Source organism: Narcine bancroftii, chromosome 7, assembly GCF_036971445.1.
Source record: "Narcine bancroftii isolate sNarBan1 chromosome 7, sNarBan1.hap1, whole genome shotgun sequence".
NCBI lineage: Eukaryota > Metazoa > Chordata > Chondrichthyes > Torpediniformes > Narcinidae > Narcine > Narcine bancroftii.
In genome coordinates this window covers 98,212,459-98,237,513 of record NC_091475.1, presented here as the reverse complement: position 1 = coordinate 98,237,513, position 25,055 = coordinate 98,212,459, and the positions used below count along the sequence as shown (strand labels likewise).

At 42.0% G+C, this 25,055-nt stretch overlaps 2 protein-coding genes across 2 annotated transcripts in view; both read right to left on the bottom strand.

The window, feature by feature from the left end:
- Nucleotides 1–11,859, bottom strand: part of LOC138739133 (NALCN channel auxiliary factor 1) — a 735,665-nt gene extending 723,806 nt beyond the window's left edge. The window contains exon 1 of the mRNA XM_069890630.1: nucleotides 11,137–11,859. Within this exon, the coding sequence (XP_069746731.1) occupies nucleotides 11,137–11,859 (723 nt within the window). The remainder of the gene's footprint in view (nucleotides 1–11,136) is intronic.
- Nucleotides 11,860–24,059: 12,200 nt separating this feature from the next.
- LOC138740028 (uncharacterized) lies at nucleotides 24,060–24,401 on the bottom strand. The gene has a single exon (XM_069892472.1). The coding sequence runs from the start codon at nucleotides 24,399–24,401 to the stop codon at nucleotides 24,060–24,062; it is 342 nt and encodes a 113-aa protein (XP_069748573.1).
- Nucleotides 24,402–25,055: the final 654 nt, after the last annotated feature.

The window sequence follows — 25,055 nt, the reverse complement described above, 5'->3', positions numbered from 1 at the left end:
CATACCTGTTGCATTCTTCGTAAAATGAACACTACTCTAAGTGTGGTTTCAGAGATTTGTAGAATTGCAAAATGACCTCTTGACTCTAGAATTCAATACCCCATTAATGAAGCTCAACATCCATAGGCCTTCTTAACTATCCCATCAATTTTCACAGTGATCTTGTACGTATTTGGACCCCCCCCCACCACCACCACAAGGTCTTCTGTTTATCCACACTCCTAAGTAATGGAACACTAACCCTGTACTCAACTTTCTGATTTGTCCTTCCAAAATGCAGCACCTCACATTTATGTGGATTGAACTCCATCTGCCACTTTTTCACCCAACACTACATCCTATCTATATCATTTTGTAACCTATAACAACCTTCAGAACCATCCACAACTCCTCCATTTTTCATATCATCCACAAACTTACTGAACCCTCCTTTCGCCTCTTCATCTAGAGAATTTATACAGATCACAAAGAGCAAAAATCCCAGAACAGATTCTTGTGGAACTCGACTAGTCACCAATCTCCAGGAAGAATACTTTCTTTCCACTACTAATCTGATTTCTACATGCAAATCCATTTTTTTTTAATTATTATTCACACAGCCAAGATTCCATGCCTCATGGCTTTCTGAACAAGCATCTCATGGGGGACCTTGTCAAATACCTGACTTTAAAAATATACACACATTATATATATATATACATACATACACACACTACTGCCCTACCCTCATCAATTTTCTTGGTTACCTCCTCACAACCTTCCTTTCTCAAAGCCATGCTGATTATCCTCGATAGACTGTACTTCTCTTAAATGCTCATAGATCCTTTCCTTAAGAATCCTCTCCAATAGTTTGCACACCACTGAGGTAAGAGTCACCGGTCTATAATTCCCAGGATTTTCCCCATTATATTTTTTAAAACAACAGGATGACATTTACCATTCTCCAATCCTCTGGTATCTCCGCAGTGGCCAAGTAGGACTTAAAGATCATAACCCTGCCCGGTTATCTCTTCCCCCACTTCCCACAGCAACCTGAAATATATTGCATCTTGCCTCAAGGACTTAAAATTTAAGTGTTTTTAAGAAGATCCCACACTTCCTTAATCTCACTATTGTCCAGCGCACAAGCCTATTCTGATCAGACTCTAATCCAGGTTTTTTTCTCATGAATACTGAAGCAAAGTATTCACTTTGGATCTCCCCAACCTCTGTCTCCGCATGTTACCTCCTTTATCAACTCCACCTTAATTCTCATCATCCTTCTGTTCTTCATTTACACATAGAATGCCTTGGGGTTCTTTTTAATCCTACAAATCAAGGCCTTCTTATGCCCTCTTCAAGCTCTCCTATGTCCCTTAAGCTCCTTCCTAGCTAATATATATTTCTCAAGAGCCCTTCCTGCTTCCCATATCTAACATACGCTTCCTCTTCCTCTGGACTAGCTGCCTCACTTGTTTAGTCAACCGCAGTTCCCTTGTCCTACCATTTCATTAAATGGCAATGCAGGCTCGATGGGCCAGAAAGCCTGTTTCTGCTCCCATTTCTTATGGAACTATTAAATTAATCTTTGAACGGAAACAAGCATCAGTAATAGTGACCTTGAATTTGTTGACAAACACAAACAGAGGAGAATCTCTTGCCCTTGCCTGTTCTTCCATACATCTCCAAGCTCAAAGCAATCTGATTGACTGCTAATTCCAGCAAACTGTTCAGTAATCTGCACTACTTCACAATGACTGCTCGCTATCACATTTTCTGATGTACAAGCAATGAATGCTGGTCTGGATAATGACACTTGCATTCTCTGAACATGTCAAGGGCAATAAAATAAACATTAATGTTTGTGCAAAAAGTGTCATTTTTGCAGATGCCCTCCTCTTTCTCCCCCCCACCCTCCCATCCCCAGCAGCAGCTGTTGAAACTCAGCAGTTTGGAAGATACTTATATGGATTTTGATTATTGCAAACTCTACAAATTTTACCTCACGTAATGAAAATTAAAGTCTCTCAGGAATGACCAATCAATCATCAAGCTGATTAAATTGCAGTTTAATTTTTAATCAAAAAAAATCACGCTGTGGATCATGCATTTCCTGGAGTTTTACAAATGGAACTTCAGATCTCACATGGGAATCACAAAACTTTATTATAAATACCTGTAAAGACAAATATACATCATGAATGCAATAAGGAATAACCAGAAGGCATGCATGCAATGTATTTGTCAGCATTGAGTGTTGAGAGTAGCTCTGCAGCAATTCTCAGCTATGGCTTAGTGGTAGCATTCTTGACATGTCTGGAGGTTGAAGGCTCAAGTTCCAACTACTGAAATGTAAAATATTACTGAGTTGGATAAAATGCAAAACAAAGGTCCTGCTTCCCACTTGCGCAGGCATGAATATTCAGATGATACTATTTAGAAGATGGAAGGAGTTAAATTCAGTGTCCCAGCCAATATTCCCTTTTCTGGATTACTTGCAGTTTTAAAATATTATTCATACTTAATGGTATCTGTGATAAAGCAGATAGAGATCTAATCAGAAGTATTTTTGCCTTCAGTGTTCAAAAAGTGCAAAACAATTTCACTTTGTAAAACTTCAGATCAACCAAAGGATAACATTGCTACTGTTCCTGGCTGAGCAAGTTGATAAAGGTCAGTGAGAGGATTTGATTCTTGTGAAGTAGTGCCTGATTGACAAAAAAAATTGAAAACTTATGGCAAATTCAACAACCTGAAAATAAAAAAAGTTTATAAAAATACTAAATTGTTAGAGGTTTGATTAGAATGGTACAGCAGTTAGTGTTGCTGCCTCCAGCACCAAGGATCCAGCCTCAATCCTGACCTCACCTGTTATCTATATGAAGTTTGCAACCATCTCTTTCACTGCTTGGGCTTGTCCAGATGCTCCAAACTGAATCTGATTCAATGGACATCATGGGGCTTCCATTATCCTAGCAACAACCATCGATCAACACTTCAGTCACTCTACCACAGACTACTTTAGAGAATGGTAGGACACTGGAGAGCATTCTCAACAGGCTGATACTTTTCTCCTTGGATTGGAGGAGGCGAAGGGAGTGGGGGGAGCTTTATACACATATACAAAATCATGAGGGGCATAGTTAACGTAACATGTCACAGCCTCCAACTCCCAAGAGTAGAGAATCTAAAACTGGAGTGCATAGATTTAAGGTGATTAAAAAAAGGACAAAGTGATTGTGGGTTTGTGGAACAAGCTGCTATCAGAAGTGGTAGAAGCCAGGATAACAGTTATGTTCAAAAGAGATTCAGACCCATATATAGACAGGAAAAATCTAGAAGAATATGGGCTAAATGCAGGCTAATGTGACAGCAACTATGCTTTTTGAGGTGTCTGAGGAGATTCGGTATGTCACTGAAGACTCTCATAAACTTCTAACATGGAGAGCATTCTGATTGGTTGCATCACTGCCTGGTATGGAGATGCCAACTCTCAGGACAAGAATAAACTCTAGAGGGTTGTTAATTTGGTCTGTGACATCACAGGCACCAGACTTCACTCCATTGAGGACAACGACATGATGCAGTGTCTTAAAGAAATCATCCTCTCACCTCAAAGACCCCCCCCCCACCCCCCCACACCACCATCCAGGCCATTCCCGCTTCACTACCATCAGAAAGGAGGTACAGGAGCCTAAAGACAAGCACTCAGTGGCACAAGGAGAGCTTCTTCCCCTCTGCCATCAGATTTCTGAATAATCAATGAACCAAAGACACTGCCTTACTTTTCGTACACTATTATTTTTATTTTATTTTTTATAGTAATGTCATAAGATGGTTATGTGCACGATGCTACCACAAAACACTAAACTTCATGACTTGTTCATGACAATAAATCCTGATTCTGAAGCTTGGATGGCATGGACAAGATGAGCTGAAAAGCCTGTTTGATGTTGTGGAACTTTACAACTCTGATTACAAAAAATGTCTGTGGGCAACAGCAAAAATAATTGGATTGTAAATCTGCCAACTTCATTTCAAGGCCATTATCACACTGTTAATTTATATGAAAAAATTCAAAATACAATGATAAAAATTAAATCTATAGAATACTTTGCTTCTGATCACAACTGAAGAATCAGTTAATTTCTCCAAGAAAAATTAAGGCACAACCTTTACCATCTTGCCTCCTTTTGATGTAGCTTCAGAACAAAGATTTCGTCCTCAACAGGACAGAAAACTACTGCCACTTTTTAAGTTTAATCTATGCAAAAATTCAGACTCAATTGTTTAAATGTTGTTTGAGGAATTTTGATCCTGCCAGTTAAGAATTATTTTAATTGGATGCATCCATAATTCACTCGACTGTTTCAAGTATAAAGTTTCCATATTTAACACTTGGGATGAAATTTCATCATAGTTCAAAAAGATTTGCCATGAAAGAAATTCAACCACAGATTGCAAAGGATTAGACTTTCCTGTGTTTCTTTGGAATTGTTAATGCAATTCTAAAAAAAAACAAAGTTGCAATCTGTCACAAAGATTTGCTTCATCCACTGAATGTGCAAAACTGCAGATGAAGACTGTGTTAATGCCATACAACTTCTACTGGACAAATGCAGCTAATGATCACAGAAATTACTTTTGGAACATAGAAGCACAGTACAGGCGGTTTGTCCCACAATGTTGTGTCGACCTATGTAAACCTCCTGAACAATCTAAATCTTCCCAACTCACGCCCAGAACCTCTTATTTTTCTTGCATCATATGCCTACCTTTTAAATGTCCGTATGATAGAAGTATCCACCACTCCTGCCAATGCATTCCAGGCACCCACAACATCCTGTGTAAAAATCTTATCCATGACACCTCCCTTTAAATTTCCTACCCTCACCTTATACAGATGTCCTCTGATATTTGTTGCCCTAGGTGAAAAGGTGTCGCTCTAGGAAAAAAGGTTCTGGCTTTGCATCCTATTGATGCCTCTCAATCTTACAGATCTCTGTTAAGTCACCCCTCATCTTTCTTCACTCCAAAAAGACAAGAACTACTTCTGTTAACCTGACTTCACAAGTCATGTTCTCCTATCTAGGTAACATCTTGGTAAATCTCCTCTGCATCCTCTCTAAAGCTACTACATCCTTTCTCTAATGAAGTGACCAGAACTGAACACAATATTCTAAGTGTCATTTAACCAGTGTTTTATAATGCTGTAATATTACCTCTCAGCTCGAACTCAACCCCGCCCCCCCGCCCCCCCACTAATGAAGTTCAGCATACCATTGGCCTTTTTAACTACCCCATCTATGAATTTAGACACCCAAGTTCCCTCAAGTACTAATTGGAATCAATTTCTAAGCTACATAATCTCCTGATTACTTCTGAGACATTTTATTTCATGTTTACTAGAACCCAACATATATAGCTGTGTTCTTCTGCACTTACAAGTATTGTCTGCAAACCTCTGGTCTACTTTTAGGTGGTCCCCCATATCAAGGTTCATAGTATTGTGATCATGTGCATTTTTGAAGACCTGATGTATCTCAATCTCATTGATCAATTTTTTTTTAAACATTCAACCAAATCAGAGCCCAACACAACATGTGTCCCATCTGGCTTAGTCAAATTAGCAAGAATCAAAGTTAAACATCAGCAGGGAATTGAGAGAAAGTGTGCAGTTCCACAATGGCATGTGTCATTGGTGTATCCACTGGGCCATGGACCAGCAGTATATCTGAACAATGCTAAAGAAGGGTAGATTAGTTATTGATGCCACTTGCATTTCTGCACATCTCAGTTGCCTGCCCAAAGCTATCTCAGATCATTCCAGAGGACACACCAATTTCAAGCATAATGATAAACATTTGGTTCTGCCAATTTAAGGCCAATGCTATGAATCCAATCTTAACTGGAAGACCTGAAACATATGTTATATTGAGATAAAAGGGGACTGACCTTAACTAAACAATTGCCAGGAGAAAAGAATCCAATTACTTCCAATTAGGCCTGGTTTCATTACTCTCTAAGTTATGCCCCCACCTTCAAACTCCCTTGCTTCTGACCCAGTCTCTCCTGGTCTCTTCTCTGGCCTTTTGCATGACCACCTCAAATCTCCTCTGCAATCCTTTTACAAATATCCTTTCATAAAATCACTTCAATTACTCTCTGATGTACCCCTAGATTTCCCCAATTTTCCTTGCACTCTCCACAAACTGCAATTAGTTATGCACTTACATGACTTAGATGAAATATTTGTGCGTGTTAAACCACTAAAAAACCTTCCGTACATACTGCAAGACATCTCACAGAATAATAGGCCATGCATGTTTAAACCTGACTTTTCACCCACCAAATACTGTTATTGAAATAGAAATTTTATAGCTAGGATTTTACACAACAGTTATGGGCATCTAATAAAACATCTACATTTTGATTTTAGTATAAATCATACCCTACTGCTTCAATCTTCCCACCAATTTTAACCCAAATCTGCAGATGGTGAAATGTGATGTGAATGTAAATAAATCAAATATAGATCTATTTCTCAGAATGCATCTCTCATGCAACATAATACCGGTTCCTGATTATCAAATACAAATAACCATTATTTCGATCATCCTCTCCCCACCTGCTGTTCTCCTCACTTAACCACTGTCCTATGCATTAATAGGAAGTGTAATACCTGTCCTTCCTTTCACCCCCTACCTCACCATCTTCCAGGATATAAACATCTATTCCAAGTGAGGCAGCAGTTCACCTGCCTATTTTCTAACTTGGTCTATTACGTTGAGAGAAACCAAATGTTATCCAGACAACCATTTTGTACAGCATCTGTGCTCTGCTGCAGTGGACCTCATGAGCTGTCATTTTGTATCTCTTTCCCACTCCTAGCTGATTTGTTCATCTTCAATCTTAATTCATATGGAAAGCCAGACACAAATTAAAAGAGTAAAATCTCTTTCCACATGGGTGGATTACATCTTAATAATATAAACAAAATTTTCTGAAGTCAGGTAACCCACACACTGTACTGTCCCTCCATATTTGTTCAACTAGGTTTCTTCTGCATTTGTGCACCTTTCCCATTTCCTTCTCCATCTTGTTCCACCTGCCCATCATTCGCTCTCCATCTAGTTCTACCTACCCTTCTCTATCCCACCCCTAGCAGTGCTATTACACTGGCAATCTTTTTCCATTTTAGTCCCGATTCAGGATCTCAACCTGAAACCTGAACTTGCAACTTTTGCATCCATAGACACTGTTTAACCTAACAAAATGCGGAAACACAAAGGAGTCAACATTTTGAACCACTAGAAATGGTAATTTTGTATGCAGTAAATATTCATTTCTTTCAGACACAAGCCACAGGTCAATGCTACTAACATTTAGTACTAAGTGTGATATAACTATATTTCATTGTGTTCTTTGGCAATTGTGCCTTCAAACACTATTGACTATCAAACATCATTCTATCTTAACTGATAGTGGCTATTTCATTTTCCAATAAACAATAATAATTGTAACCCTATTCTGCTGAGGACTCATTTTCCTTCAGGGTAGATTCTTGTCCAACTGAATAGTGAAGGCTAAGTATGCTGCTAAACTACCAGATTACTACTGGAGTTTAAATACTCTGGGCCACCCATCCCCATCTCTCCCCTCAGCAAACCTGAGCCCAGTACCAAGAATACAAGTCAGTTGAATGAAGTGCAGATCTTAAGCTCTACAAGAGTAGAGCAACAGCGGCCAAAGATCTTCAGAGTTTGGCAGAATTATTCTGCTTCTCCTAACCTCCCAAATATAAAAGTAACAGCAGGATCGCCCTCAGTATATTGCACAAGGTTCACTTTAAAACTCTCACTACAATTCTCTTTTGCAATCACAGAACTCCAATTTCCATTTTCAATGAATCTGGCACTTTTTGAACGTTAAGCCTGTTTTGTCTTTGCATTTTTGTTGGACTGAAATGTTGACATTTCATGCTTTATTCTTTGTGGTTATTTCTGAAAACAAATTGTTACCTTGTTATTTTGATGCAGAACAAATTTTGAACACAAAGCAAAATACTGTGGAAAATAAACAAACTGCTGGGAGAAAAAAAGTGAAAAAGAAGGCTGCCTTTTCAAACTGGTGAAAAAAGGGAAAAGCAAGATGCAAAGTGCAGATACAAATGTGAGGGCAGGTAAAGAACAAGAGGAAAGGTTTTTGTTTGGGTGGAGAGCTGGAGTGATTAAATGTCATAAGGTGATGAAGACAAAAAGAACTAGCAATGAGGTAAGCATAGAAATAAAAAGAGTGAAAGAAATGCAATGATATTTCAAATCAAGTCCTTATTAGGAACAAAATCTATCATTCTGATGTAATAAAAAGGCATTCAATTTTCTAAATGAGGAAAAGAGGCATTATGTGACGACTAATATCTGAAATATTTCTGTTATTCATGTTATAGTGCGTATGAATGAATTATAAACTATTGGATTACAGCAGCTCTCTCACTTGTAATATACCTCAGAGAACAACAGTGCAATAATTTTGTCAGAGGATGCAACTTACTGAAAAAGATCTCTAAGCAATATCATGTAGAAGACCGACCTTCCTGTTACTGTTTGCCCATTGTCATGGTCAGCAAAGGGATAAGAGTGTGGAAATCCCATGCATGCACAAAATGGTTCCATACCTCCCTATTTCTGGAAAATAACACTGCTCTTCTTGCAAATCCTATATCAATAAACAAGATTCCAATGGGAACTTCTAAAAATGTGTTTACTGTTATAGTTTAAGATCAAAGTATCAAAAGTGTTTGTCAACATATCAGCAAGCCAAATAACAAGAACAGTGCATATCCATCACATTGTAGAGACAAAAATATCAATAAAGAAAGATTACAAGCCATGTCTTTTTTTCAAGTGTTTGGGGCTTTCAGAGAGTATAATGAAAACTAATTATACATGGAATCAAAATATCATTATTAGGAATTAATTTTGAATCTCAATCATCTGCATAGAACACATTAAATGAACAATACCCAATCCCAGATTGACATTTTGCAGATTAAACAATTATACCACAGAAAGATTACACTCTTTGCCATATGCTCTTTCCAGTTTATGTAATTTATTCTGATGAACAAGATTTTTAAAAAAATATCACTAACACCCATTCAAAACATTTAAAATGAAATAAAATGTTCAGAAAAATGATTCAACTTTCCATGATCAAAAAAGTATGGGTTGCCTAATGTAAACTGAGATAGTTTTGAATTCGAACTGATAACTTCTTTGGCAACCTAATTAAATATGCCTTCGACGACCAACATTCAAATTGATAGTGTTAAAATGGCCTGTAAATACAGAAGTAAAATTATCTTACAAAAATAAGTACTATAAATGTTAATTTGAAACTTTCGCCAGAAAGATAAATGTAATCATTCTTGAAATGGCATATAGATTCATCACCGAGGAGTGCACTAACAATCTGTGGTAATTTAGCCAAATGTATTTGAAATGTAACTCTCAATACCTGTTCTCTACCTTTTCTCCTGCCCCGTCCAAAAACACTTCTTTCTCCTTCGTGACTCGTTTACTTTCATTGCCTTGACTTCTCTGAGTTCCCTTTTCTTTCTTACTCTGCTTTTCCCCTTGGTAAAACATTGCGAGGATGAACAATAAGAAACGACTGTCACAATCCTATTAGTTAAATAAGAATGCGGAGTGTAAATCAAAAAGTTTCTTGCTGACTCCCCTTCTCTCAAGTAGTTGCAAGTGATCTGACAAAGCTTGTGATTGATCTACTTTTAATCGCACTTCTGATATCCTTGTACTCGCATTTACACTCCCGTGATTGCTCTCCACTGCATGCGAAGAGGGCGGACAAACACTGAGTTACACAAGGCGGATATCATCGCCTCTGCAGACTCTAATAACCCCAGATTTGGGCGTCACGTTCTTGTGATTTCAACTTTTCTGACACTGGGTGAATATGCAAGCAGCAAGGCACAGCTAAAATTAGGAAATTAACCAAGTTTTTTTTTCCCTCTCTTCTGCCCATTTCCATTGTACAATATATTTGCATACATAATCTGACACTGGGTGAATATGCAAGCAGCAAGGCACAGCTAAAATTAGGAAATTAACCAAGTTTTTTTTCGCCTCTCTTCTGCCCATTTCCATTGTACAATATATTTGCATACATAATCTGACACTGGGTGAATATGCAAGCAGCAAAGCACAGCTAAAATTAGGAAATTAACCAAGTTTTTTTTTCCCTCTCTTCTGCCCATTTCCATTGTACAATATATTTGCATACATAATCTGACACTGGGTGAATATGCAAGCAGCAAGGCACAGCTAAAATTAGGAAATTAACCAAGTTTTTTTTTCCCTCTCTTCTGCCCATTTCCATTGTACAATATCTTTGCATACATAATCTGACACTGGGTGAATATGCAAGCAGTAAGGTACAGCTAAAATTAGGAAATTAACCAAGTTTTTTCCCCTCTCTTCTGCCCATTTCCATTGTACAATATATTTGCCTACCTAATCGGGGAAGAGATGCCAGAGAAGCGGTAGGAGGGAATCAGGCGTGAATATTTATTTGGATGCTAATGTGGCTGTCGGAGTCCCACTTCGACTGGGTTCGGGTGAGAAAAGGCACAAGTGCGATTTGCAGCCAGTGCGCGTCTGGCGTGGGTCAGGCAGCCCGGGGCGAGCTCATGGATCCTTTGGAAGTTTGGATGGAAATAGATAATCGAGAGCCCAGTCACCACTCAGACCTCAACCGGTGGTTGGGGCCGCTCCTCCACAAGCGCCGCTTCCTCCACAAACCCTCCCCTCCGGTACCTCGGATCACGAAGCTGGCAAGATCCCGCAGGTTTAGCAAGATCCATTGACCTGCGCCCCTTGTCCGCACTTTAAAAGCGCGCAGAACAAAAATCAACAGCTCTATTCTCCGGCCAGACCACTCGGCCACAGCATTTTAAAAAACGAACAGCGTTCTCAACGCATCACATCTTCCAAACAACAGCCTTTGCGGAGGAATCCCGGCGCACGCCTGCCACCGAAATCGTTGCCGTGCCCACAGCAAGATACTCCAACTTCCTTCCTCGTCTCCAACGAGGCCAAGCCACAAATAGAGTGAATAAAAAGTCAACGCTCTTACCTTGCAGTCAGCGATGCAACTTTTCACAGAGTATTCTCCAGACTGTAAATACTTCTGAAACGTGCTCTGGAACTCCTCATATTTTTCTTGGGCATGTTGATCTAACCGCTGATAAATCTCAACGCACTGAACGCAAACGGTGGCATCGCCATCCGGCGCAAGGCTCAAGTCGCAATTCGAGCCCTCAGGTCTCGACATCCCGACGAACAGTTCCGAGAGGGTGTAAGAGTCGCAAAAGGAAAGGTGAACATTGTTGAAAGACGGCGGAGGGGATCCATCGCTCGCTCCCTCCCTCACACTCCCGCAGACAGTCTCCGCGTCTTCAATACTTACACACTGCTCAGAGGGAGAAGGTGGGTGACACGATTCCAGTTGGCAGACAGGTTTGGTCGTGGTATTACCTAGAAAAAAAGCACGCTTGTCACGGTTGATGGTCTTCCTTGGTTGCCGAGCTCTGAAGGCGGCAGGGGAAAGTACCCGATTCCCCCCTTTCGGCTCTGCTGAGGTGCTCTGCTCCTGGACTCTGCTTCTGGTCAGGTTCGCCTCTGCGCACAGCCACAAGTGATCAGAAAGCAGGACCGTAAAAAACAACAGAGAGGCTAAAGACAGTCGCCATTTCTGGGCTCGTTCGGAATCCGTGCAGGGCTTGTCGTTTTGTCGGGGGACATACCAGATTTTTAACCCGTCATCCTGCTGCCGACACATCCAAGCGCCCTTGGTCATATTGTGGGCAAGTGCAGCTCCGGCTGGCTCCACGGCGAGCGATTCTTTGTCCCAATAGACATTGACCGAGGGGGTCTTCCTGGGTCTGTTTGATTGCTATTCTGCTGGACGTTTGCTGGGGTCGGATGTGCCTCTCACTCTCCGCGTCTGGTCAACTGTTGCCATCCAATCCGTGGAAGCGGGCAGCTAAAACCAGACACGCTCAAATCAGACTTATCCATGATAGTCCGGGGGATGCCTACTTCTGGGTGACAGCATGCTCTGGGAGCCGGTGTGCTTCTCGTTCCTACCCACTCTGCCAATTCAGATCACACCAACCACACATCTGAGCCCAACGAACACCTGATCAAATGCGAGCGGAGAAAAGTTTAGCCATTTCTCCCGACGGCGACGAAACGTCGCTCGCCCTGGCATTTGGAGCGCCGCGATCTTCGCGTTGGATGGAAACTGCGGCCATCTTCGCCCAGAAACACCTCTTCTTAGTTTTGGGCGGAGGGTGGGGGTTGCGGTTGAGGACGATGGCTTGCGTCATCCCAGCTCCGAGTGAGCTCCCTTCTTCCACATTCATCTGCGGGTTGTCGAAGAGAGGAGGGAGGGAGACTCACATCAACCCTCCACCGACTTGTCCATCAGGTCAGTTCGAGCGAGGTTCGCCACGCAGTCACATCCAGTCTCAAAGATTCCCCGAGCGAAGTTTCGAAGAGCTGAACAGACTCTTCTGTCAGTCTTTGCCCTTTATATATCCCCGGCTCCGTCGTTCGCCCTGAAGAAGTGAACTCTGGCCGCCAGCTAACGAGAGGCGAGAGATCCCGTAGTGATTGACCGAGTGCCCCGCTCTGCTCTGCGCAGTCAGGGCAGGAAAGCAAACCGTGAACCCCTGAGAAAGCACACACCGGAGTCCGACTCAGCCCTTCAGAAGCCGTCCGTTCCGAAACACAGTCCTGCAACAGTGACTGCAGTGAGCTTCCACCAAACTGGGGCTTCCAATCCTTTCGGAGTGTGCATTGAACAGGAGATGGCAGGTCGCTGGGTTGCTTCAGGCAGCGGCCGCTGTTGCGGAGTGCGACCTGTTAAGTGATCAGATTGGGGGGGGGGGGGGGGGGGTCGTTCACCCTGCACGTTTCTGGGGTCGACTCAGACAAGTCAAGAAGTGGAACCGTGCGCCGTGGTCATAATTTTCTCACAATCTACACCTGCCACACTTAGCATATTTTAGTTTCTTTCCCGGTTGACAAACGGCTATCAGTAAAAACCAGCAAAAAGAAACGTGCGCGGACGTTTGGTAACAGTTGGGCTTGAATGATCGGCCAGCGCCAGGTTGGAACTCTATCGAGGATCTGTATTCTCCAACGAGCCAGGGAAAACGAACGAAGGGAGGGAGGGAGGGAGGGGGATCTCCAGCCATGCTGATTTAATTGGTGCGCAGACGAAGGGCGTTGAAGGAGGAAAGACAATCCGAGAGAAAGATTGTTTTGAAGTCTCAAACCCAAACGGCGGCAGTTAAAGGTCTGACTTTCTGCAGCACCGTCAGCCCAGAACATCCCAACGTGTCATTGCCTATTTCAGGTCTAGTCGCTGCTCTCAAAGCGGGCAGAGCCATAACCGAGCGCCGCTTTATTGCCATTGGGGAATAACATGCCGACGAGAACACAGTCCACTGTTCTTCCTCGAATTCCGTCCTGGGATCTTTAATGGGGAAATTACGTTTGATCCGGGCCAGTGTAGCTGCCAGTCAGATTTCACGCCCAAGAATCGGCTGCGGCCCTTCTGGCTGGTCGTTGCCAGTGCTGGGCTACCACCAAGTTGCAGAAGTCCTAACCCTCTATTTCCAGTGGGAATTTACCCCCATTGCATAACACGTTGTTTCAGATTGTCTCGAACATGACCAATTCTTACACCTATCGATATTTGCATTTCTAACCAGCCTGTTGCAATAGATAAATGCACTAACACAGACGTTCGAGGCACCGTTTCTCTTCAGCCACACGTGCCTGGAAAATGTTAAAAGCAACAAAGCATAATTCTCTGAGCAACCCAGCATAATTCTCCAAGCAAGAACTGCAGAAGAAACTCACCTACCCCACAATACAGTGAAAAAATAATAATTCCCAGGATGAAAAGGTGTGCAGCGGTTTGGGTTGAGAAGTGTTTGTAAGAAGCAAACACAAAGTGATCGGTGAGTCAAGAATGACATACATTGTCAGGATAACGTGAACTATTGTGTAACCGCGAAAGAATACACCCTTCCCCCTGTGGGGTATATGAGTGTATGAACAGTTTCCTTAGATGGTGGAAGGCATCAGTAAGTAAGGTCTCTTTTGTTATTTGAATTTTGCATCTTTGTTATTTAAGAAGCTTCCCAAGTAACACAGAGGCATAACATGGAGGCAGCAGTATCTTCTTTGGCTTGGCTTCGCGGACGAAGATTTATGGAGGGGGTAAAAGTCCACGTCAGCTGCAGGCTCGTTTGTGGCTGACAAGTCTGATGCGGGACAGGCAGACACGGTTGCAGCGGCTGCAGGGGAAAATTGGTTGGTTGGGGTTGGGTGTTGGGTTTTTCCTCCTTTGCCTTTTGTCAGTGAGGTGGGCTCTGCGGTCTTCTTCAAAGAAGGTTGCTGCCCGCCAAACTGTGAGGCGCCAAGATGCACGGTTTGAGGCAATATCAGCCCACTGGCGGTGGTCAATGTGGCAGGCACCAAGAGATTTCTTTAGGCAGTCCTTGTACCTTTTCTTTGGTGCACCTCTGTCACGGTGGCCAGTGGAGAGCTCGCCATATAACACGATCTTGGGAAGGCGATGGTCCTCCATTCTGGAGACATGACCCATCCAGCGCAGCTGGATCTTCAGCAGCATGGACTCGATGCTGTCGACTTCTGCCATCTCGAGTACTTCGACGTTAGGGATGAAAGCGCTCCAATGGATGTTGAGGATGGAGCGGAGACAACGCTGTATAAGCAGTATAAGAGAACAATAAAGCCATACAATTGATTGTCAGTCATTGAAATACAAAAGGCAAGAAGAGGAAAAAAAATACTGAAAAAATGGCTGGAGCAACAGCAGTTCACCCAGTGATGGGCTGGGAGCCTGAAGACATTATTGAATCATTTAAAAACTTTCTGCAAAATTGCCATTTTGCATTCACAAACTATTTCTTAAATGCCACAGCAGAGGAGATGTTCAGTTATATACTTTTCTGGACAGAGGAGTGAGGCCTTTTTCTTATTTACTAGTTGGGAGCTTACAGAGGTGGAGAAAAATGATCCAGAGGAGATATTTGTAAAGTTTGCTTCTCACCTTGAACCCAGGTCTAATCATAGAATTAAATGTTATGAATTTCAAAGCTGAATTCAAGAGGCTGATGAAACTATTGTTAACTTCCTCATTAGACTAAAAATTGTTGCTGCAAAATGTAGATTTAAGGATATAGAGGAAAGATTTGTTAATCAACTAATATGGAGGAGTGCAAAAATATCTTGCAGAGAAGGTTAGCTTGAAGCTGGCCGAAGCTATAGACACAGCCAGAACATTTGAAGCAACGAGGACATAAATGAAATTCCTACCTATACATACCCGCCCACAGCAAAGAGAAGGAAGGGGTAAGAAAACAATCAGAAAAGTGTAAACTCCCAAGACCTGCAGGAAGTGCGGCAGGTAACACCCCTTTGATGATTGAAACAAATGCCCTGCTTTACCTGGGGTAAAGCAAACCACTGGGAGAAGATGTGCAAGTCTGGTATGAAGAAAACAGTAATACCAGTCAAGAAAAAAGACAAGGAAGAGATCTTCCACATAAAAGGAAACAAGAATGATAACTCCGACACGCAGATACTGGACATAGAATCTATGCACCCTCACAAGATGTCAGATGAGATGAAAGAAGGAAGTGAGTTGTACACAAGGATCAAAATACAGAGGACAATCCAGAGCAAGACTATGATAGTTAATCTGAAGATGGTTGGATACTGGATCACAAAGCAACGTCCTTCCATTCAGACTCTACTGTCAGATGTTCCTCAAGAAAATAATAAAAGGGTATCCAAAAGACTGTGTATTTGAAACAGCAAATGGTACATTAATGGGCTATAGTGGAACCATGATCAAGCAGCTAGGGAGAGCTAAGATCAATGGCTGCCATAAGGAAAAGAACATTCTCTGTATACGCTATGTGGTAGATGCAAGCGGATCAGCAATTCTAGGTCTAGACAGCTGCCAGGAGTTGCAGTCGATCTCTGTCAATTGTGAGATTCAGACAAAGAAGATATCCAAAAGGATCAAGAGATAAACACAACTAAAAGAGGAAATGATTTTCATAGAAGTACCTGCCAGGCCATGGCACACAATGGGAGCAAACTTCTTCACCGAGAATCAAGAGTGATATTTAATAGCAGCCTGAGAAATGAGAGCACTCCTTGCTGAACAAGGAATACCCAAGCAAGTAATATGTGACAAGAATTCAAAAGCTGGCTGCAGAGTATGGGTTTGCTATCACTGTATCTTCCCCATACTACCCCAAAGGTCATGGGTTCATTGAAAGACAAGTGCAATCTGTGAAATGCACTCTAGTTAAGTGTCACAAAATAAAATAAGTCCCAGACCTAGCTCTTCTACCATTACGAGCAACATATTTAAGGGCTGACATGAAGTCCCCAGCAGAATCTAAATGGCAGGAGATATAAAACAACTCTGCCAATCAATTTACACCCTCCAGAAGGCCAAGGGGAAACCAGAAGAAGACTGGTTGACAAGCAAGAAGTAGGACACCAGCATTACAACAAATATGCACAAACATTGCCACAATTCTTCAGACAGCAGCATGTGCATATTCACGAGCCAATATTAAAAACATGGACCCCAGCAAAGGTCATCAGAGAAGCTGAGAAACCAAGATCATACAATGTTGAGACGGACTCTGGCAATCAGCTGAGGAGGAACAGAATTTCTTTCAAATGCACAATGGAATGACACAAGATGTGGTGAAGCAGAAAGCTTTAATACCAGCAAAGCCTGCAACAACAATATCAAGTGAGGTATCAAGTGAAGAGACCACAACCACTAATACCGAAACATCAACACAGCAGTTGTCAGGTGAAGCACAACAAGCTACATCACCTACACGTGTACCAGCAACACAGAGCTCAATGGTCCTAGCCAAATCCACAAGATGGCTAAGCAAAGTATTGCCACCAGAGCAATATCAGTAAGAACTATTTAAAAATAGTGTATAAATAACTAGTATACAAGTTCAGTTACTTTGGAAAGAAAGTGATAAAGAACACTAAATTTTTCTTCATCTTGAGAAGGTGGGATGTTATATAGTCAAGATAATGTGAACTATTTTGTAACTGCATATGAATGCACCCTTCGCCCTGCAGTAACCATAGTGCAGCACTGTGGAGCGTATGCATATGAGTGTGTGAAACATTTCCTGAGATGGTGGAAGGCATCAGTAAGTAAAGTCCCTTTTGTTATTTGAATCTTGCAGCTCAAAGTTATTTTTAAAAGCCTCCCAATTAACATAGAGACTTAATATACATTAGGGTTGTATTAAGGGTGTGGTGTTTATACAATACTTAACACATGTTCAAAACTTTGCAAATGAAATACGAAAATCTGTGGACATTGTGACAATGCTGGAGAAACTCAGCAGATTAAACAGCTTTCTGTATATAGCAAAGATAAAGGTACATAACCAATGTTTTGGGCCTAAGCCCTTCATCAATGTTTGAGCAAAATGTTGGTAGGCACCTGAATAAAATGGTGGGGTGTTAAAGGGGGAGGGTCTTGGTGTTTGACATGTTACAAAGTTTTTACTGGAGGATTTTTGGTGGCTAGTTCTACCAAGGCAATAGTTCTTGCATTTTTGAGGCTAGCAATAAACAGGGCCTTGGAACAAACAATCAAAGATTCAACACAACCAGATGGAGAGAATGAGTTCAGTGTGTTCTTTAAATTTGGAATGTGAAAGCTGTGCGTTCTCTGAACTAGGGGCTGTGAAGTCTCAGGTTTGGCTCAACAAAGTAGGCCAATCTGATTGATTTTTTAGTACTTTCTGATATGATATGAGAGTTTATTGCTATATACTTGCAGATATATTGAAGTTCTTTCTGCAGACACAAAGGTGCATATACAAACAATAGTATTATAAACTAAATGACCATAGTGCACCATGAAAAAGAAAAGATAAAGTGTACAAAGGATAGATAAATATTCTTGTCCAGATAGTGCAACAATATGTAATGTTTCAACAGTGGAGACTGATCTTTTGGTGGTCCTGGAATAGTTTATAATTGGGGATTGTCCAGGTAAGTTCAAGAGCCTGATAGGTACTGAAAGTCTGGGGAAGTTCAAGAGACTGATGAAGATTTTAGAGATAGGAAAATGGTTGCAGGAGTAAGATTTGCAGTTTCAAGGTGCTTTGTCATTCCATTGTGCACTTGAAAGAATTTCTGGTATCCATTATCAAAAAAAAAAATGTTTTTAGAATATACACTCATGTTGGAGTATTATTTGATTCCGGCAGCATATGGAACTTTGGAAGTGATGTAAACAGAAAGAAGAAACTTATAGAATCATTTAATCTCTGCTGGCAGTTTTCCTGGTGATTATTTTTTTCATTTTCAAGTGAATACAGTACTTATTGTTGCTTTAATAAATTTAATATTTCTGTTCCCTTTGAAATTATTAATAACCCACAATTTCTGTACTTTCTTGTGAAGCCACTGCTTTTGCTAATTTTTTCACTTTTTGTTTGCTTCATGACCAGATAGAATTGTGACATTTATAATTCTATAGATATTTCTCTTTGCAAATTTACTAAGTGGTATAAATACTGAAGAAAAAAAAATACAATCTTCTTTAAATTAATAAATGTCAAGGACTTAATAGAGTACTATCAGCAAATAGACCAATATTGAAACGATTTATAAAGTTACTTTTTAATTGATGAAACCAACCATTAGAGAGAAAAATATCAATAGCCTGATATTATCGATAGTGTAAAATACGCCCCATTCTAGTGATTGTTAGCAAATAGTTCAAGATGTGAATAACTGTTTAACTGAAAGGAAAAAACAACCTCACTTTTGTTCTATAATGAGAAAATAGTAGAAATAACCAGTTAATCAAGTAACATTTCTGGAGAGAAAAAAAAAAGACATTTTTTACAGCTGATTTGTAAATTGGAAACAGGTCTATTTTATTAATATTAATTTATTTTTAGATAAGCTCAATGGAAGGATGAACACTGACTGCTTAATTCAGCCAATAATTTTCGTCAGCTGATTTGAATAGCAGAACTAGCTACTCAAAAGAAAAAAAAATTCACAGCAATTTATTATTCATTAATTTTAACTCATTCTCCATGAAACAAAAGTAACTTGTCTGTCATCCAACTAATTAAAATGAGTCCATAGTAAAACTAGAACTTTCAGTGTTGCATCTTAATGCTAAAATCTTTTTCTCGAGTTGTCATCTGTGAAAAATCATGCTGAAGTCCTTTGCTAAAGCATTAATAGTTAATATTCTTTTTTTTTCAAAGACTGGGACACAAACCACAAACATTAAAACTTATCTTCACACAACTTGAAAATATTGATCTTTGTATAAGGAATTCCACTTAACAAACACATTTCCCTCCTTTCTCTGGAGTAATATCTCTTCTCAGAAATTTTTCCTTGTTAAAATGGCAACATTGACACCCTCTGACATCCCACGAGATATTTACTCTCTTACCTTCTCTGAAAAGTCCTAACTAAAATCTGTTAACTTTCATACATCATTACAATTGTGCAAGCCCTTATCCTTTAACTCTGAATCCAATGACTTTTTCCAAAGATCTGAAGTTACTGAAATGTCAAGAAAAATAGTGGTTTTATTGATTTACAAAGAAATGGCAGTTATGCCTATCATAGTATAACAAAATAAAATTGATATGTGAAAATGTTATGAAAATGTTGCCTCGCTTGTAATGACTTGTTTGTTAAGCAGGAAACAGCAAAGTATTTCAGCGTTAGTACAGACTACATTGAGCTCCTCCTTGATTTTCCTCTCCTTCATCTCATCAAGCTATTAAGCCAATATAAATCAAGAGTAACATGAAGGGTCCCTCTCAAAGATCTCTTGGTCAGCTGCTGGATTGTCTTCTTTGAGGTCTATCTGATCATTTATTTTTCCAAGGAGCCAACAAATGCTTGCTATCCATCAATATCCTAATTACTTCATGCTATTAATTGATCAATCAATCACAAATAATCAGGTATTACAGCTTTGGTAACATGGTTGTAATCTCTCATTATCTTTGGCCTAATTCGATTGATCTTGGTATGACCTTTGTAAACAACTATTTCAGATAATCTCACTCTCGCATCAATTTCATTAACTCATCCCTTATTTATCTGAAGATATTGATACTGGGCTCTTCTTTCTTATTAGCTGGAGTGGTGGTGTTGCTGGAGTTTGATTTTGAGAAAGGTGTACAGGTCAAAAGTGCTGGAGAAATTCAGCAGGTCTATAGAAAGTCAAAGGTAGTCATTGTTTTCAGTTGTCACATCCTTGTTGAGTTTTTTTGGGGAGGGTGGGAGGTGCAAGGGGCCAGGACAAATGTAAGGGAAAAAGAGATGCGGGAGGGTTGAGTTAAAGGCAGTAGAGGGGAAGCCATATTTCCTTTAGAAGGTCACCTCAGATGTCTGGGATTAGGAGACCTCATCCTGTGAGGTGGAGGTGGAGAATGAGTTACTGGTGTGAGGGAGGGAAGGATTAGATTGTTGTTAAGTATATTTATATAGGTCGGCACAACATTGTCAGCCGAAGGGCCTGTACGGTTTTATAATGTTCTGTGACTTTGCTCCATGTTCTTTGAATTAACTATTTTACATTAGAAATACCTTGATTATGAATGCTTCATCGAACAGTACAACAGGCCCTTGAGCACACAGTTCTTTTGGGACAGAGTTTTCCCGATGTCTGTGACCACTTATAATTCTTAATTTCACACTTCAATGATTTTTAAAGTTGTACTTTTGTTTTGGGTTCCCCTTTTTCTGAAATATACTTTATTCTGTGAAATTGTATCACTGTTCCAAAGATGTGAAGCTAATTATTATTTTGTTTTCAAAACTCAATCAAATAGGTGCAACCTGATCACAAGTTGATCATTTGGTGAATCAAGGGTTTGGTGAATTATTTTTTTCCTTAAGAATACACTTTATTCTCAATAAAATATTTACAAAAAAAAAATCAACGTCTCTTCACACCCCTAGTGTCATGTACATTCGGAACATTGTACATTGTTGCATGACCTCTCTATTTCTTCCATTATCACCAGCAAGGCACCTTATTGTTACAGGTGAATTAATAACCTACACCTCCATGATCAATGAGGATGGAATTCATTGTTAGGAGTACCATGCAGGAAAATGGTTGATAGACTCCCATTTCAGAGCTGTTATGGTAGAAAGAAGAGTTGTACCATTCATTAACAAAGTTCATAATGTGGCTAGGTGGTCACCATTCAGTGACATGAACTTAAATGACGTGCAGGGAATTTCAGCAATTTTTGGCTGGCTGTGAAGCAGAGGAAACCAGAGATCCACCTTGAGTTTGTATGTGTTGGTTTGGTTAATGTGACTCCTTCCAACAGACCATGCTGTGAACTGTTTCACTGGCAAAACTCATCTGAATTGTGATGAAGCTGCTGAGTAAAAATACTAATTTTTCCAGTTTTGAATCTTGGTTATTGCTTCCTCCTGAGTTGGTGCTGGGAGGTATGATTGGCGTAGAGGTTAGTTTTCAGATATATTGTCAGATTACATACATAGCATCATTCTTTTTTTCCGGCGGGCAAGGCAGCATAATCTTATTGGTAGTGCAAAGAAAAACTATAGTCAATGTACACATGTAAATAAATGTAAACTGCAATACAGAGAGGAAAAAAATCAATGAAGTGCAAACTAAGAATCCCAAAATGAGCCCCTTGATTAAGGTTTTTTTGTTGAGTTTGATAGTGGAGGAGCAGCAGCTGTTCCTGAACCTGGTGGTGCAAGTCTCGTGACACTTGTACTTCTTTCCAGATGGTAGCTGCGTGAACCGAGCGTATTGCGGATCCTTAATGATTTCTGCTCTCCAACGATAGTGTTCCCTATAGATGTTCAAATCTGGCTCTATCCGTAAGGAGTTGGTATGTTCTCCCAGTGATTTTGTGAGTTTCCTCTGGGTGCTGCGGTTTCTTCCCACCTTTCACAATATACAGGGGTTTGTACTGTCTGCTATGGCAGCGCTATGGAATAAAAAGGTGCTCACATGGTGTAAGGGTGAACCAGTAAACTGATTTTATTGTTTTAATTCACTGTGTTGCGCGAAGGGGATGCCCACTTCCGGTGACGTGTGCGTCGGCTTCTGGAAGTGATGTCAGCACGTCGCAGCATCACTCTTTGGCCACCAGTATGCCACCCGGAAGTAGGGAGTTTCCTTAGTCCACACATGGCGTCAACCACGGACTTATCCTATGGTAGTGATGGGTGGCCTCCGGCATTTTGGGTTGGCCGACTGGTGTGGTTATTTGGTCTGTCTAACTGCGTGGTCACTCGGCCCGCTACAGCACCACCCCTCTCTAGGAATCGCTATCACCTTTTTGAGCAGGTTAACTTGTAGTCTCTGGGCAGTCGGCCTCTGCGCCTGACCTGGGCATCTGAGGACAGCAGATCTGAGTTTAGATGTGCCACCTTGAGGCGGTCAATTGTGAATCTGTCCTGTCGGCCACCAATATCCAGTGTAAACACAACACCATCTCTCTGCAGCACCTTGAATGGGCCTTCGTATGGATACTGTAAGGGTGTTCCTTGTTGTCCTCTCTGCATGAAGATGTAGTGGGCGGATTGCAGGTCTACGGTGTCATAACTGGGGTGGGGGGCTGTTCACCTGCTTGTACCCTCAACCTCTGGAGGACATCTAAGGCACTAGGCTGTTGGTCAGGAGTGGGGGGTGGGGGGTGTTGAACTGAATGGTCCTGGGAATGGTGAGTGGAAAACTGTACACCATCTCAGCGGACAAGGCTGGCAGGTCCTCCTTGGGTGCTGTGCTAATGCCTAAGAGCACCCATGGGAGCTTGTCCACCCATTTTGGGCCTTGCAATTGGGCTTTCAAAGCAGCCTTCAGGTAGTTGTGGAAACACTTGATTAGGCCATTTGCTTGAGGCTGTGGTGTGGAGTACTTGGCTGCTGCAGAACTTGGGTTAGTCCAGAGTGAGGAGGTGAGCTGTGCCCCTCAGTCCAAGGTGATATGGATCAGGACTCCAAAATGCACAACTCAGGTGGATAAGAATACTCTGGCACACATCTCCATGTCACACATGGGTATGAGCATGGCCTTGGCTAACAGGTAAAATGGTCAATCATTATGAACAGGTACCACATGCCCTGGCCCATGGGGAGTGAGCTGACAATGTGTATGTGCTTGAACCGGAGCTACATCAGCTTGAAAGTCTGGAGTGGGACTTTTGTGTGTCTGTGTACCTTGATGAGTTGGCACTGCAAACAGGTTCTGGCCCATAGGGTCACTTCTCAGCGGTGGCCATGCCACACGAACTTGTCAGACACCAGGTGGACTGTGGACCTTATGAAGAGGTTGGGCAGGCCGTGGATCTGGCCAAAAACCCACCATCGCCAGTTCGCAGGTAGGGTGGGTTTGGGAAACCCTGTGGAGATGTCACACAGCAGGGATGAGCCTCCTGGTGAGGGGCAGAAGTTCCTGACCTTCACGCTGGTGATGGCAGTCCGGTAGGCCTGGACGTCCACATCTTCCATCAGGTCCTTGGCCAGCTGGGCGATGTCGAGCCCTCCTGAGGTTGTCACGATCGTGGGTCTAGACAGTATGTTGACCACCATGTTGGATTGCCCGCGACATGGCGAATGTCCATGGTGTATTCTGAGATGTAAGGGAGGTGATGCTGTTGCCATGCTGACCACTGGCCCGAGGCACTGCTGAGTGCTTAGGTTAGTGGTCTGTGTAGGCGGTGAAGACCCTTCCCTATAACATGTATCAGAATTGCTGTATTGCAAGGTACCGGGCCAACAGTTTGCGGTTAAACACACTGTATTTGAGCTCAAGAGTCCAGAGGTGTTTATTGAAGAAGGCAAGGGGGCACCAGTGCTCATCAAACCATCGTTCCAGCACTGCGCCCACCGCTCTGTCCAACGCGTCTGTTGTCAGGGCCAGGGGGAGGTTGAGTTTGGATGCACCAGGACTATGGCCCTTGCCATTGCCGCCTTTATGGAGTGCAATGCTTCTGAGGTGTCTGGCGTCCACTGGAGTGTCTTGTCGCTGAGCTTGACAAGGTTGAACAGGGGCTGCATGAGGGTGGCCGCTCCCGGTAGGAAGTGATGATAGAAGTTTACCAACACCAGGAACTCCTGTAGGCTTTTGGTTGTGCTCAGCTTGGGTAAGTTTTGGATGGCCTCAACCTTGTCTGGCATTGGCGTGGCTCCTTCTGGGGTGATGCAATGTCCCAGAAAGTCTAGGCCGAATTGGCACTTGTCCGGGTTCGCCATGAGTCTGAAATGCAGCAGTCTGTCGATCAGGTGTGTCCTGTGGGTCCTGGCATCAGGGGTGGCAATGAGGAAGTCATCTAAGTAGACAGAAATGAAGTTGAGGTTCCTGCCGACCACATCTATCAGTTGCTGGAATGTCTAGGATACATTCTTCAGTCCAAAAGGCATTTGCAGGAATTCTAAGGGTGTGATGTTTGCCATTTTAGGAATGTCACTGGTGTGTACTCGAATCTGGTGGTATCCTTTTACGAGGTACATCTTAGAAAATGTTCAGCAGTCTTGTAGCCTCATGGCAAAGACCTGGGCATGTGGGATGGGATATCTGTCTGGGACTGTTGCATCATTTGCCCACCTGTAGTCACTGCATGGGCACCAACCACCGGAGCTCTTCTGCACCATGTGGAGTGGGGAGGCCCAGGGGCTGTTTGAACAGCGGACAATCCCCAGCTCCTCCATGGCAGCAAACTCTGCCTTGGCTTGTGGAAGGTGCCGGGGCCCTGCCTGCACTGGGGGCCAAGCAGTATTGATGTAGTGCTCCACGCCATGTGGTGGGTTGGAGTTGTGAAAGTTGGGCACTAGCGAGGCTGGGTACCTGGTGAGTAGGTGGGCATACACATCTCGGTCCAGGGCATGATTCCCTAATGGCAGTAAAGG